Source organism: Hylobates moloch, unplaced genomic scaffold, assembly GCF_009828535.3.
Source record: "Hylobates moloch isolate HMO894 unplaced genomic scaffold, HMol_V3 SCAFFOLD_3, whole genome shotgun sequence".
Taxonomy (NCBI): Eukaryota; Metazoa; Chordata; class Mammalia; order Primates; family Hylobatidae; genus Hylobates; species Hylobates moloch.
In genome coordinates this window covers 153,625,589-153,641,611 of record NW_026652278.1, presented here as the reverse complement: position 1 = coordinate 153,641,611, position 16,023 = coordinate 153,625,589, and the positions used below count along the sequence as shown (strand labels likewise).

Here is a 16,023-nt window from a genome sequence, read left to right as displayed (position 1 = left end):
TTCAAGCGATTCTCCTGCCTTAGCCTCCCTAGTGGCTGGGATTACAGGTGCCTACCACCACGCCCAGCTAATTTTTGTATTTTTAGTAGAGACGGGGGTTTCACCAGGTTGGCCAGGCTGGTCTCAAACTCCTGTTTGAGTGCTGAGATTACAGGCGTGAGCCACCGCGCCCAGCCCACATTTGTAATTTAAATGAATAAGATAAAAATAACCTATTAGAAAACAGATGGCTCACCCCTGTAATCCCAGCACTTTGGGAGGCCGAGGCGGGCAGATCATGAGGTCAGAAGATCGAGACCATCCTGGCTAACATGGTGAAACAAAAAAAAAAAAAAGAAAGAAAACATATGGCCAGTCATGGTGGCTCATGCCTATAATCCCAGCACTTTGGGAGGACGAGGTATGAGGATTGCTTGAGCCCAGGAATTTGAGACCAGCCTGGGCACCTTAGTGAGGCCCCATCTCTTTATCTTTTAAAAAATAATGTTAAAATAAAATAAATGGATAAAGTTAGTAGGAAACACCAGACATGTTCATAAAAATATTCACTCATATTATTGCTGTTTCTTATTGTTCTGGAAGATCCAACAAAACATTTAGATAAGAAAAAGTATATGGAGTTATATAAATTGCATTTTCTTATCAAATAAATATTGACTACCAGCTAACTCCAAAGAACCTAAGTAGAAAAACTATCACAGGCCAGGTGGTGTCTCACACCTATAATCCCAGCATTTTAGGAGACCGAGGGGGGTCCATCATTGAGGTCACCATTTCAAGACAAGCCTGGCCAACATGGTGAAACCCCATCTCTATGAGAAATACAAAAATTAGCTGGGTGTGTTGGCAGGCACCTGTAGTCTCAGCTACTTGGGAGGCTGAGGCAGGAGAATTGCCTGAACCTGGGAGACAGAGGTTGCAGTGAACCGAGATTGCACCACTGCACTCCAGCCTGGGCAACAGAGTGCGACTCTGTGTCAAAAAAAAAAAAAAAAAAAAAAAGAAAGGAAAAGAAAAACTATCACAAAAATATATAAATAAGAGTATTCAGTAAGGTTCTAGGTGCGAATTAATAGGTAAAAATCAGTTGCATTGGCTGGGCACGGTGGCTCACACCTGTAATCCCAGCACTTTGGGAGGCCGAAGCGGGTGGATCATGAGGTCAGGAGATCCAGACCATCCTGGCTAACACGGTGAAACCCCGTCTGTACTAAAAAACAAAAAATTAGCTGGGCGTGGTGGCGGGTGCCTGTAGTCCCAGCTACTCAGGAGGCTGAGGCAGGAGAATGGTGTGAACCTGGGAGGTGGAGCTTGCAGTGAGCCAAGATCGCGCCACTGCACTCCAGCCTGGCGACAGAGCGAGATTCTGTTTCAAAAAAAAAAAAAACCAGTTGCATTAAACAAGCAACTACCAGTTAGAAGACACAATTGAAGAAAAGACCCCATTTACAATAATAACAAAAAAGATGAAGTACCCAGATCTTTTTGAAGAAAACTTTAAAACACCACTGAAGAATAAAAAGAAGACTCGAAATGGTAGGCTGTGTCCTTGGATAGAAAGTCTTGATGTCATAAACATGGCAATTCTCTCTCAATCTATGTATGAGAGGATTAATTCTACAAGGTATTAAGTGTATTATAATAATAATTAAAACAGTGTGCTACTGCCGATGAATAATTACATCAATGAAACAAAACAGTAAATTTAGAAATAGACCAAAGTGTATATGAGAATCTAATACATAAAAGATGTTGTTTCAGGCTGGGCACGGTGGCTCACACCTGTAATCTCAGCACTGGGAGGCCGAGGTGGGTGGATCACAAGGTCAGGACTTTGAGACCAGCCTGGCCAATATGGTGAAACCCTGTCTCTACTAAAAATACAAAAATGAGCCGGGCGTGGTGGCGCGTGCCTGTAGTCCCAGCTAGTCAGGAGGCTGAGGCAGGAGAATCGCTTGAACCCGGGAGGCAGAGGTTACTGTGAGCCAAGATTGCGCCACTACACTCCAGCCTGGGCGACAGAATGAGACTCTCAAAAAAAAAAAAAAAAAAAAAGAAAAAAGTGTATATGTATATGTGTGTATATATATATACACACACACATATATAGCCAATACAGATCCCATTTGATAACAAATATTTAAAGGCGATCCAGTTTGCAGTGGGTCCAATTCTAAGGAAATGGACAGTTATTAATATTTATAGCCTATTTTCTAGTTTCTCAAATCTTAAGAAATTTAAAACTAGTCAAAATACACAATTTCACTGAGTTTTAGACAGAAGAGTGGGGATAAATATGTTCATTCAACTGTAAGGGTGCCCAATCAAACTTCAGGTAGAAATGGCAGAGTCATACAGAAACCTTAACTCAGAACATATGGATAAAGGGAAACATTTTTGCTTGTTCTTTTTATTTAAAGTACAAAGAATAGTACATAAAGTAAAACGTCCATCACCTAGACTTGACAATTCTCGACATTTTGTCACATTTGCTTCGTTTATTCCTATCTTTTTTTTTGGCTGGAGCTCTTTAATAAAAATCATAGAAATACAATTTCACCCCTAAATACTTTACTGCGGATAAGAGCATTTCCTCAGTCACAATGCTGTCACACCTAGCAGAATTAACATCTCCCTGTTATCACCTAACACCCTGCCATACTCACATTTCCCTTGCTGAGTCAGAAATATCTTTTTCGGGCTGGGCGTAGTGGCTTATGCCTATATTCCTAGCACTCTGTTTGGGAGGCCAAGGCAGGAGGGTCGCTTGAGGCCAGGAGTTCAAAATAAGCTTGGTCAATGTAGTGAGACCCAGTCTCTACTAAAAAATAAAATAAAATAATAAATAAAAATTGCCTGGATGGGTTGGGCGTGGTGGCTCATGCTGTAATCTCAGCGCTTTGGGAGGTGGAGGAGGGAGGTTCACTTGAGCCTAGGAGTCTGAGCCCAGGCTGAGCAACAAAGTGAGACCCTGTCTCTACAAAAAATTAAGAAATTTAAAGTTAACTGGGTGGCAGGTGCCTGTAATCTCAGCTACTTGGTAGGCTGAGGCAGGAGAATCGCTTGAACCCGGGAGGCAGATGTTGCAGTGAGCTGAGATTGCGTCACTGCACTCCAGCCTGGGTAACAGGAGCAAAACTCCGTCTCAAAAAAAAAAAAAAGTTAACCGGGCATGGTGGCACGCATGCCTTGGGGCCCCAGCTACTCTGGAGGCTGAGGTGGTAGGATTGCTTGAGCCTGGGAGGTTCAGGCTGCGGTGAACATGATCCTGTCACTGCGCTCCAGCCTGAGTAACAGAGCGAGACCCTATCTCAAAAAAAAAAAAAAATTGGCTAAGTGCGACGGCGTGAGCCCACAATCTGAGCTATTTAGAGCCTGAGGTGAGAAGATCCCTGGAGCCCAGGAGTTCAAGGTTATGGTAATCTATGATTGTGCCACTGCACTCTAGCCTGGGCAACAGGGTGAGACCTCATCTCCGAAAAAATTGAAAAATAAATAAAATAAAGTAGATAAGGGCTGGGCGCAGTGGCTTACATCTGTAATCCCATCATTTTGGGAAGCTGAGGCTGGTGGAACCACTTGAGCTCAGGAGTTCAAGAACAACCTGGGCAATATAGTGAGTCCCTGTCTCTATTTAAAAAAAAAAAAAAAATATATATATATATATATACACACACACACACACACATATATAAATTAACTTTGGCGCATACACACACATATATAACTTCACCTTCATAACTTTCATGCAAAATAAGGTATTATGTCCATTTTACGCCCGAGTTAAAGCCCACTACCAGACATTAGTAGAACCTAGATATAAACCCAGATTCTTCTGGTTAAGTTAGTGTAGCATCCTAAGAGTCTATACGTGGACCTGTGGACATCTCCTTTTTCATAGTCAGAGGGAAAAATAATACCTTATTACTTCCTGTGTAATAAAGCATTCCATTGACAAACCATTTAAGGGGCTGGTTTGTCAGTGATTGAAGGCACCCCTGGACATCTCTTTACCACTGGCTGAGTCATCTTAACTAGGATACTTTGTCTTGAAACTGTTTTCTTAATTCAAAACTCTTTTTTTTTTAACGGCCCACTGCCTACATCTCAGAGTTGTTTTGAAAATACTGCAACTCCTGGGACATAGTTAGGGCTCAATAAATGTTAGCTGTCTTTATAAGAAAACATTCTGAGTAAATATAGGTATACCGTCCTGCCCAGTGATTCATCTTTTAGTCTCTGACATGGTATCTAACGGTAATGTCCATTAGTAACAAGATGTTCCAGTTCTCTCCAGTGTCATAATAAGTCACTGTATTCCAAAGTACTATGCACAATAGCAAAGAATACAGGAAGAAATGAAAATTTTGGGAGCAGAAACCTAATGTAGTGAGTGCCACCAGTAGGCGGCTTCTGGGGATAACAGAAAAAACTGTCAAAGCCCCACATGTTAAAGGCTAAAAATGCTTACCCTCTCCCTGTGGTGCCCACTCCATCCCTTTAAATTGTGCCCTGTGGTTTAACTAAGGGTTACAAGCAGCTCACTACTTAGTATGTGTCAGGAATAGCACAATCCAACCTTTATACAGAGGAGACAAAATTTGTAAGTTTGTTCCGGTTCATCCCTTGCAAGCACCATCTGCACTTTCTGAAAAACAGAAATAATCATCCCTATACTCAGCAATGTGCCAGGTCCATGCACATGACCGGTAACCCCCACGACCTTCCTGGGAGGGAGCCATTCTTAGCACTGTTTTATAGATCATTGTTAGAGCAACATAAAGTTTTCTTCTTGGAAACTGTAAAAGAAGAAAACTAGAGGGATTATATTCATACATACGTTAATACAATAGCCTCTGCATCTTCCATTTAAAAAAAAAAAAAAAAAAAGACAACAACTAGTAAAATAGTTCAGCCTAACGGGCGGGTTTTCATTCACAAACTGTCCCTGTACAGATTCTGAGAGGCTGTGAATCTGGGCCTACATAGAAATAAGGCCGAAGAGGCCCAGTAAAAGTGTCAGTGAAAGTACAGATGTGAGATTTCTCAGCCATGTTATAGAATGAGATCTCACCCATCTCATAGTCCAGGAAAATGCCAATGGCCCTGGCTTTCACCTCTAACAACAGAGGGGTTGGAAAAGCCCCTGGTGCATGATAGCCATCAGCTTGCAGCTCAATTCTCCAACATTCCTGCTGGGCTGATGAGGGTCTCCTCGCCTTTGTGGGAAGGGAGTCTTTGCAAACGCCAATAGCCCATTCTGACTTATCCCCCACTTCAATCTCCCAGAAGTGCCTGCCAGAATGAAAATATGGAAAACCCAGAACAACTGGCTTGACCGTAAATCTTTTTGGGAAACCAGGAACCTTTTGTTTTCTCTTTGTAAATCTCACACATTTTTTATCCTCAGATACAATCAGGTTAGGGTGTGCTGTTTCAGGGTCTAGAATTATTTCTACTTTAAATTTCTTTATAATTCTCTGCAGAGCAGAATATTGGGGAGGAAAACTGCAGCCGTCTCTCTTTAAATGAATTGAAAAGATCGATGGGCTACTCTCATTTTCAGATTCGTAGAAAATTTTAATTTGTGACAGCAATTCCAGTTCAGACAGCTCACTGAGCTCTACTACCTTTCTTAACTGGCTTTTGAGTGTGGCACTGTAGTTTGAAAATGCTGTTATGTTTGCACTGAGTTTCTGTTGATTGTCCTTCTCTTCTTCGGCTAATCTGGAGAGAACTGCCTGTTGCTCACGATCTAAGAACTGGTTGAGGTGCTCAAATTCAGAGGATAATTCCTGCCTTTGGTTTTCCACCATCTCTCTCAGTTCTAAGGGTTTTTTGCTTTGAGTGCTTGTTAATTTTTGGAGGTCTGCCAATTGCTTTTTCAGGGTCTGGATGTAACTGCAGAATCTTTTCCTATAATGAATGGCAGCTTTCTCTATGGGCCTCACATGGTGGCCCTGGTGGTCAGGGGGCTGAGTGCACAGGGGACACAACACCATCAGGTCCTCCTTGCAGAAAACGCTCAGGGGCTGGTTGTGTTTCTCGCACAAGGTCGTCTCTTCCTGCATCCTTTTATTGCTCTTGGTGCTCTGGAGTAGCTTGGCAATTTCAATCATCCTTCCCAGCTGGGTGTTGCTCCTGAAGTGCCCCTCTTGACACCGGTGACGACAGACAGGGCAAGGGAACAATTCCTGTAGATCCAGCCAGGACTGTTGGATGCAGGAACGACAGAAGTTGTGCCCACATTCGATGGTGACGGGGTCACTCAGGTAATCCAGACAGATGGAGCACTTAGCTTCTGCTTGGAGTCCGGTCAGAGCTGCTGCCACTGCCATTGGGCTGTCAGTGAAGGTCTGGACCAAGGTGGGCTTTCTTCAAGAGGTTGAACTCTGTGGGTACTCTTCAGTGAGAAGCAGATATGCTCTCAGATCTCACTGTCCTTCCTGGAGACAGCTGATGACCTCACTACAGTCCCACTGGTTTCTCACATTGGTGGCAGCCCTTGAAGTCCTTTGAATCTTCGGACCCTTTAATTCCAACTGCCAAAAGGATTCCCACACACAGCCTGCTGGCAGTCACAGCTCAGCCATACAACTGCTCTTCCAGCCTTTGGCTGCTCAGAGAAAATGATGCCAAGCTAAGCAGCTGTTGGGAAAACAGCTGTTGCCTCAAATCATTGGTTGCTGTGGGTGAGAAGATATTTCTTTCTTAAGAACAAAACAAGATGAAACAAACCTGAATTTATTTCAGGTGGTCCTAACCTCCACCACATTCTAGCCAAACACAAATTATCCTCCCCTAGCCCCAGTCTTTTATTTCTGTGCGTTTATTATTGTGTCCTAGCTATTCCACATACTTGGAAACACAATCCCCACATCCCATCTACTTACCAGTCATCCTAACTGGGGTTGTGGGAACAGCTTAGGCCCTGAGGCATAGAGACCACCCAAATTAAAATACGGCCTTGGTTACCTATCTCTGTAACTTGGAGAAATTTGCTTTACAGCCCAAATTCTTGGAATCAGGTAAATAATGACAATCTCCCTTTAAACTTTTGTCTTGATAAGGTATTTCCAGCCTGGGCAATGTAGAGTGAGCCCTTCTCTACAAAAAAATAAAATAAAATAAAAAATAAAAATAAATGAGTTTGGCGTGATGGTGCGCACCTGTAGTCCCAGCTACTTGGGAGGCTGAGGCAGGAGGAATCCTTGAGCCATGGAGCTCAAGGCTCCAGTGAGCTCCAGTGAGCTGTCATTGTGGCACTGCACTCCAGCCTGGGTGACAGAGTGAGACCTTGTCTCTAATTAGAAAAAAGCAAAAAGTCTTTCTGATGGCTCAAAATCACATCTACCAAATTTACCTTGCTCTTACATCCTTGCTTCTCTACAGTTGAATAGGCCACAGAAGACCTATCTATTTGTGAAATGAAACCCAACGAGATAACACATTGAATATAAACAAAATTTGCAAAAATACTTTCAGTATTTACTATTAAAATGTCATTATGTCTAAATGCAAAATACCTACAAGATATGAAAATAAACAGACAAAAACTGAACATATTCCCAATGTATGGGAACATGCTCTCCAAAGGAGCATAGGAGCAACAGTTATGTAGACATTCCAACACTGTAGACTGTGAAGTAGAAACAAAGGCTGAGACTGGTGGCTCACGCCTGTAATCCCAGTACTTTGGGAGGCTGAGGCGGGAGGATCACTTGAGTTCAGGAGTTCGAGACCAGCCTGGCCAATATGGCAAAACCTTGTCGCTACTAAAATACAAAAAAATTAGCCTGGCATGGTGGCACATGCCTGTAATCTCAGCTACTTGGGAGGCTGAGACACGAGAATCGCTTGAACCCAGGAGGCGGCAGTTGCAGTGAGCTGAGATCGCGCCACTGCACTCCAGCCTAGGTGACAGAGCCAGATGCTATTTCAAAAGTACACAAACAAACAAAAAACAAAAAAATACTTAAAAAGTTTTTCCTTTGCCATTGTAATTTGACAATGCTAATCCTATAAAAATGCATATGACTTGAACAAATATTCAAACATATATACAAAGATTTTTGTTGTTGTTGTTGAGACAGGGTCTCTTTTGGTCACTCAGTGCGTGATCATGGCTCACTGAAGTCTAATTTCTTATTATTTTTTCTAGAGGTCTCGCCATGTCACTCAGTCTGATCTCAAACTCCCGAATTCAAGCAATCCTCCTGTCTCACCCTCCCAAAATGCAAGGATTACAGGTGTGAGCCACTGCACCAGGCTGAAAATGTTATTTTCAGTACTAGTTTGAACTTCAAAAAACAGGAAGCATTGGAAAATGTCTAGTCAGTATTGGCAGAATAAACTATATTACATGTGTGTAACATACATTCTATACAAGGCAGTATCAAGCAGATTTTAAAGCAAAATAGCACCAAATATATTGATGCACACAATATATCCTAGGATAAAAAAAAGCAGGCATCTTCCTACTCCTTCCACCTATTTTTCACTCTGTTCACAGCTGTCATCTCTTCCCCTTGGACCAAGAGGCCACCACATTCAGAATTTTGTATTTTAGAAAATGGATTGGCCGGGTGTGGTGGCTCACGCCTATAATCCCAGCACTTTGGGAGGCCAAGGCGGGCAGATGACCTGAGGTCAGGAGTTTGAGACCAGCCTGTCCCAAATGGTGAAACCCAGTCTCTACTAAAAATACAAAAAAATTAGCCGGGCATGGTGGTGGGCGTCTATAATCCCAGCTACTTGGGAGGCTGAGGCAAGAGAATGGCTTGAACCAGGGAGGCGGAGGTTGCGGTGAGTCGAGATCGCACCATTGCACACCAGCCTGGGTGACAGAGCGAGACTCTGTCTCAAAAAAAAAAAAAAAAAAAAGAGAGAGAGAGACAGAGAGAGAAAGAAAAAGAAAAAGGACATGGTACATAGATTGTCTATTATGTGAGCATACCCAGAAAGGTTTCAGAAACACTCTATTATCAATCCCTGTGGTCCAAGGCCTCAGTAATAAAAATACACTTTTATCAGACAGCATAGTCCACGGCATCAGAAATTACCCCCAGGATCTAGTGAAGGGACAGTCCTGAAGACAGACCTTTCTTTGGAATATGCAGGGATCCCTCAGCTCAAGTCTGCTGATTTCACCCTTACTGGAGGGTCTCAGGAATCACTTCTTTAAAAAAAAAAAAAAAAAATTTTATTAACTTATTTATTTATTTATTTATTTATTTATTTTTATTTTTTTTTTTTGAGACGGAGTCTCGCTCTGTCGCCCAGGCTGGAGTGCAGTGACGCAATCTCGGCTCACTGCAAGCTCCGCCTCCCGGGTTCACGCCATTCTCCTGCCTCAGCCTCTCCGAGTAGCTGGGACTACAGGCGCCCGCCACCACGCCCGGCTAATTTTTTGTATTTTTAGTAGAGACGGGGTTTCACCGTGGTCTCGATCTCCTGACCTCGTGATCCGCCTGCCTCGGCCTCCCAAAGTGCTGGGATTACAAGCGTGAGCCACCGCGCCCGGCCAACTTATTTATTTTTAATAGAGATGGGACCTTGCTGTATTGCCCAGGCTGATCTTGAACTCCTGGCCTCTCAAAGTGTTGGGATTACAGGTGTGAGCCACCTCACCAAGCTGAAAATATATATATTTTAAAGAGATGGGGTCTCCCAGCCTGGCCAAGGAACCCTGTCTCTACTAAAAATACAAAAATTAGCTGGGTGTTGATGGGTGTAGATAACTGATGCCTGTAGTCCCAGCTACTCCAGAGGCTGAGGTGGGAATGTCGCTTGAACCCAGGAGGCAGAGGTTGTAGTGAGCTGAGATAGCACCACTTCATTCCATCCTGAGCAATACAGTGAGACTGAAAAAAAAAAAAAAAAAAAAAAAAAGGAGCGAGAGACAGGGTCTCACTATGTTGCCCAGGCTTGTGTTGAACTCCTGGGCTCATGTGATCCACCTGCATCGGCCTCCCAAATTGCTGAGATTACAAGCGTGAACCACCACGCCCCGCACACTTCTTGATCAAGCATAAATTTCTGGAGCAGAGTGCATTCTCTTGCCCTGAGGCATCTCTGGACAGCTGATCCAGAGTCCTGCAAAGCTCAGGTCCTGCCACTATTTTCTTTCCTTAGCTCCTCCTCTTTGTTCAGATCTCAGGCTTCCCCTCTGGCCTCATCTTCCAGCGTCAAGGTTCAGTATCAAACATCTCTCCTTTGTAAAATGTAGTTATCGCCAGGCACGGTGACTCACGCCTGTAACCCCCGCACTTTGGTAGGCCGAGGTGGGTGGATCACCTGAGGTCGGGAGTTCGAGACCAGCCTGACCAACATGGAGAAACCCCGTCTCTACTAAAAATACAAAACTAGCCTGGCATGGTGGTGCATGCCTGTAATCCCAGCTACTCGGGAGGCTGATGCAGGAGAATTGCTTGAACCTGGGACATGGAGGTTGTGGTGAGCCGGTATCGTTCCACTGCACTCCAGCCTGGGCAATAAGAGTGAAACTCCAACGCAACAACAACAACAACAACAAAAAAGTAGTCATCTTACCAGGCACAGTGGCTCATGTTTGTAATATTAGTGCTTTGGGAGGCAGAGCTAGGAGGATCGCTTAAGCCCAAGGAATTCAAGACCAGCTCTGGGCAGCATGAGACCCCATTTCTACAAAAAAAAAAAAAAATTTTTTTTAAATGGTTGAGTTTGATTCCTGGCGTTCCCTTATTAACTTGGGGGAGCTACTTAACCCATCCTGGCCTTAGTCTGTCCTTTGTAAGCAAGCATAGTGGTTAAATAAAGGAAGATCAAGTCCATAAACAGCCTGATGGGGACCTCAGGGCCTCGGATCAGGGCTCTAACCCCCCACCCCACCCCCAACTCTATACACAAACCATCCCTCACTGCTACATCCTGGAAGGTAATTCTACACTCGCCATCAGACCGGCATTTCTGGGAATGCTCCCAGATAGATATCAGTCACCTCATTTTCTGACTCCTTAGGGCAGGGTGGGCTCTGGGCTTACCTTTTTTTAGTAAGCATTTCGGTGACTTAGGACAAAACTAGTAAATAAATCAGGAACCGTAAGAAATAAATGGCATGCATTTTAAAATAACCTTATGCCGCAGGCGCGGTAGTTAATGCCTGCAATCCCAGCACTTTGGGAGGCCGAGGCAGGCGGAACACTTGAGATCAGGGGTTTGAGACCAGCCTGGCCAACATGGTGAGACTAAAAATTAAAAAAATACTAAAAATGGGCCAGGCGAGGTGGCTCACGCCTATAATCCCAGCACTTTGGGAGGCCAAGGCGGGCGGATCACGAGGTCAGAAGATTGAGACCATACTGGCCAACATGGTGAAACGCTGTTTCTACTAAAAATACAAAAAATTAGCTGGGCATGGTGGCACATGCCTGTAGTCCCAGCTACTGGGGAGGCTGAGGCACGAGAATCACTTGAACCCGGGAGGCAGAGGTTGCAATGAGTCAAGATAGCCACTGCACTCCAGCCTGGGCGACAGAGCAAGACTCTGTCTCAAAAAAAAAAAAAAAAAAAAAAAAAAAAAAAAAAAAAAAAAACACACACAAATTAGCCTGGCTGGTGGAGAGTGCCTGTAATCCCAGCTACTCGGAAGGCACAGGCCTCAGAATTGCTTGAACCCAGGAGGCAGAGGTTGTAGTTAGCCGAGATCACCCCAGTGCACTCCAGCCTGGGTCACAGAGCGTGATTGCGTCTCAAAAAAATAAGTAAAAATAAAAACATAAAATAACCTGATGCGGAGTTCGGGTTCCCTTGTGAGGTGCAAGCTCCCTCTAGGCACAGAGCAGGTGTTCAAGAGGCCACGGGTTTCACTACACTCCAGCCTCCGGCACCCACAGAGTGTCACTTCCCAACTTACCTGGAGCAGGGGGAGCTCTGCGGCGGTCCTTTATCCGGGCAAGAGGCCACACGCTAGACACTAACTAAACACACATGGAAAGTGCAGCTGTGAGGACTCCACCCAGCCTAAGACCAGCTTCCACCTGGAAGTGGGAGGGGTAGGGGCAAGAGAGGGTGGGGGAGGCTTCCTCCCTGTAAGCACTTAAGTGTCCTTGGCCTTGATCCAAGAACTTTGGAGTCTTTTTTGTAATAACTGAATAGGGCAGGTTTGCATTTGCTCATGCAGATAACCAGAGCCTGCCTTATTTAGATGAGTGAAAAGGAACAGAGAAGTTGAGAAAGACTAAAGGAGATTTCAACCCAGAGCCTGCAACTGGGCTACCTGCTGAAAGATATTCTTTACAAGCCTGGGCAACATGGTGAAACCCTATCTCTATGAAAAATACAAAAGATTAGCTGGGCGTGGCGGCGGGCACCTGTAATCCCAGCTATTCGGGAGGCTGAGGCAGGGAGAATTGCTTGAACCCAGGAGGCAGAGGTTGCAGTGAGCCAAGATGGCGCTACTGCATTCCAGCCTGGGCAACAGAGTGAGACTGTTTCAAAAACAAAACAAAACAGGAATCTTGATTTCTCTTCAACTCTGAAGCCAGAAACCTGGCCCTCTCCCAGTCTTCTCCACCTCAATCAATGGAACCTTTGTTCACCTAGTATTTGAAGCAGAAAATCAAGAATACATCTCTGATTTCCCTCATTTCTTTTGCTCCCTACAAATAAATCCACTATCAAGTCCTGCTGTCGTGCCCCACACTGTGTCCCTGAGCTCTGACACACCCTCCTTGGGGACACCTGGGAACCCTCACCTAGTTAGCTGACCCTGGCTGTCCTCCCTTATCCCCCACCCCTCAGAATCCAGTGCTGTCACCTGGGATGCTAATTTGGGGGCTGTGTTTGGCTTCATGTGTGTCCTGTGAAGGCAGAAGACAGATTGACAACTGGCCATGGACAGATCCTCAAGAAGCCATGAGTCCTAAGGGGCAGGCAGAGAAAGAGTCATCTGTCCAAGAGACCAAAAAGACCGAGGGGCAGCTGTCAGGGGCCCGCAGCAGGGTCCCGCTTCTAGGGGATCAGGACAACTGTAAAGGGACTGATAAAAATGCATGGGAGCATTTCAGTGGAGTGTCAGGGGCAAAGGCCAGAGTGGCTCTAATGGGAGACAAGAGATAAACACTCATTATAATTCCTAAAGGTAATCAATCAGCCCAGAGCATGAAGTCAAAGTAAAAGAATAGATTATTTGGATTAATTTACATTTCTGAGGGTAAGTGATCCTTTCTCAATTCTGTCCCTCCCACCCATTAGCTGATTCCATTTGGTTTTGGCCCCACCCTATGATTATAAAGGAAATAATCAAAATACAGCAATTTTTCCTCCAAAGGGGTTTTAATGCCAAAATGAGTGAGAGTTCTGTCTTAAAAATGAAACTGAGTGGCCAGGCATGGTGGCTAACGCCTGTAATCCCAGCACTCTGGGAGGCTGAGGGGGGGCAGATCGCCTGAGCTCAGGAGTTCGAGACCAGGCTGGGCAACACGGCGAAATCCGGTCTCTACTAAAAATACAGAAAATTAGCTGGGCGTGGTGGTGCACGCCCATAATCCCAGCTACTCGGGAGGCTGAGACAGGAGAAACCCTGGAGGCGGAGGTTGCAGTGAGCCGAGATCACGCCACTGCACTCCAGCCTGGACGACAGAGTGAGACTCTATCTCAAAAACAAACAAACAAACAAAAAAGTGAAACAATATTTTCAATCCTCTAAACTATAATAGAGTTTTGTTTTTTTTTTTTTTTTTTGAGACAGAGTCTTTCTCTGTCCCCCAGGCTGGAGTGCGGTGGCACGATCTCGGCTCACCGCAACCTCCACCTCCTGGATTCACGCCATTCTCCTGCCTCAGTCTCCCGAGTAGCTGGGACCACAGGCGCCCACCAACACGCCCGGCTAATTTTTTTGTATTTTTTTAGTAGAGACGGGGTTTCACCGTGTTAGCCAGGATGGTCTCGATCTCCTGACCTCGTGATCCACCCGCCTCGGCCTCCCAAAGTGCTGGGATTACAGGCTTGAGCCACCGCGCCCGGCTAGAGTTTTAATAGAGTATATTTTAAATATTTAATATTTTCTGGGAAAAGAACAAATAAATAGAGATGAAGACCATCAGAGGATTGTAGAGTGCTGTGTTCTGGTTGTCTCTTGACATACTCCCTGTGTGCTGTCAGACACACCCCGGGGACTTACACTACCATTTATCTGTAGAGGAGACCCAAGCCTATATCTCATCAATAGATTACTAATATCTTTCCCAATTCTAAATGATTTCAGTCATGCTGTGCCGTTTATTAGCGCCTCAACCTTGAGCAAGTAATTTATAATCTCCTTGAATTTTATTTTTCTCACCTGTAATATGAGGACGTGCGTGCATATATATTTAATCACAGTTAGCTCCTGGCATTGCTTACTAGTATTAAGAAAAGAATATATTGATCTGTAGATCTTGTTTGGAGCCCGAATTAAACAGACTAACTCTAAAACACACAAATTTTGAGACAGCCTGCGGAATTTGAAAGGAGAAAAGTTATTTGATGATACTTAAATTACATTTAATTTTTAAAGGGTGATTATGATATTACTGTTATTTATTTATTTTTTTTATTTGAGATGGGGTCTCAGTATATTGTCCAGGCTGGTCTTGAACTCCTGCCTCAAGTGATCCTCCCGTTACTGGAGTGGGTCTCGATCCAGATCCCAAGAGAGGGTTCTTGGATCTCGTGCAAGAAAGAATTCAGGGCGAGTCCATAGAGTAAAGTAAAAGCAAGTTCATTAAGAAAGTAAAGGAATAAAAGAATGGCTACTCCATAGACAGAGCACCCTGAGGGCTGCTGGTTGCCCATTTTTATGGTTATTTCTTGATGATATGCTAAACAAGTGGTGGATTATTCATGTCTCCCCTTTTTAGACCATATAGGGTAACTTCCTGATGTTGCTATGGAATTTGTAAACTGTCATGGCACTAATGGGAGTGTAGCAGTGAGGACGACCAGAGGTCACTCTCATCGCCATCTTGGTTTTGGTGGGTTTTGGCCGGCTTCTTTACTGCAACCTGTTTTATCAGGAAGGTCTTTATGACCTGTATCTTGTGCCGACCTCCTATCTCATCCTGTGACTTAGAATGAGTAAGTGTCTGGGAATGCAGCCCCGTAGATTTCAGCCTTATTTTACTTAGCCCCTACTCAAGATGGAGTTGCTCTGGTTCAAACACCTCTGACACTCCCACCTCAACCTCCCAAAGTGCTGGGATTACAGGCATGAGCCACCACATCTGGCCTATTACTGTTATTTTATTTTATTTCATTTTTTTGAGACAGGATCTCACTTTTGCCAACGAGGCTGGATGTGGTGGTGCAAACACCGTTCCTGCAGCCTGGACTTCCCAGGCTCAAGTGATCTTCCCATTTCAGCCCTCAAAGCAGCTGGGACTACAGGCTACATTACCATTATTTTTAAAAAGACTCTTTCTCCTTTAGAGATATATGCTGAAGTATCTTTGGATCAAATGATGTCTTCAAATGATATGATTAGCTTTAAAAGAGTCTAAGTATAGGAGGTCAGGACCAGCATGTACAGATAAAACAAGATTGGCCACATGTACATGACTGTTGAAAATGAGTGATTCAAGAGACCTTTGCTATTCTTTTTACTTGCGCATATGATTGAAATTTCTTTTTATAAAATCGGGTTTATGTACTTGGTTTTATAGACAGGACCTCGCTCTGTCACCCAGGCTGGAGTGCAGTGGTGCAATCATGACTCACTGCAGTCTCTACCTCCTGGGCTCAAGTGATCCTCCTGCCTCAGCCACCTGAGGGACTGCAGGTGCACACCACCACATCAGGCTAATTTTTTTTTCATTTTTCCTAGATTCAGGGGTCTCAGTATACTGCCCAGGCTGGTCTCGAAGTCCTGGTCTCAAGTGAACCTCCTGCCTCAGCCTCCCAATGCTCTGGGATTACAGGCATGAGCCACTCTGCCTGGCTTTTACATTTCTTATAATTAAAAAAAAAAAAAAGCAAGTACAGGAAAAAATAAGAATATATGTAAAT

At 44.3% G+C, this 16,023-nt stretch overlaps 1 protein-coding gene across 1 annotated transcript; it reads right to left on the bottom strand.

The window, feature by feature from the left end:
- Positions 1-4,931: 4,931 nt before the first annotated feature.
- TRIM75 (tripartite motif containing 75) lies at positions 4,932-11,976 on the bottom strand. The gene is made up of 2 exons (XM_032174285.2): positions 11,894-11,976; positions 4,932-6,686 (listed from the first exon to the last, which is right to left on the bottom strand). Exon 2 carries the CDS (start codon positions 6,336-6,338, stop codon positions 4,932-4,934), a length of 1,407 nt encoding a protein of 468 aa, XP_032030176.1. The 5' UTR covers positions 6,339-6,686; positions 11,894-11,976.
- Positions 11,977-16,023: the final 4,047 nt, after the last annotated feature.

Coding starts and splice junctions, on each gene's coding strand:
- TRIM75 (XM_032174285.2), bottom strand. CDS start 6,338: ATGGCAGTGGCAGCAGCTCTGACCGGACTCCAAGCAGAAGCTAAGTGC.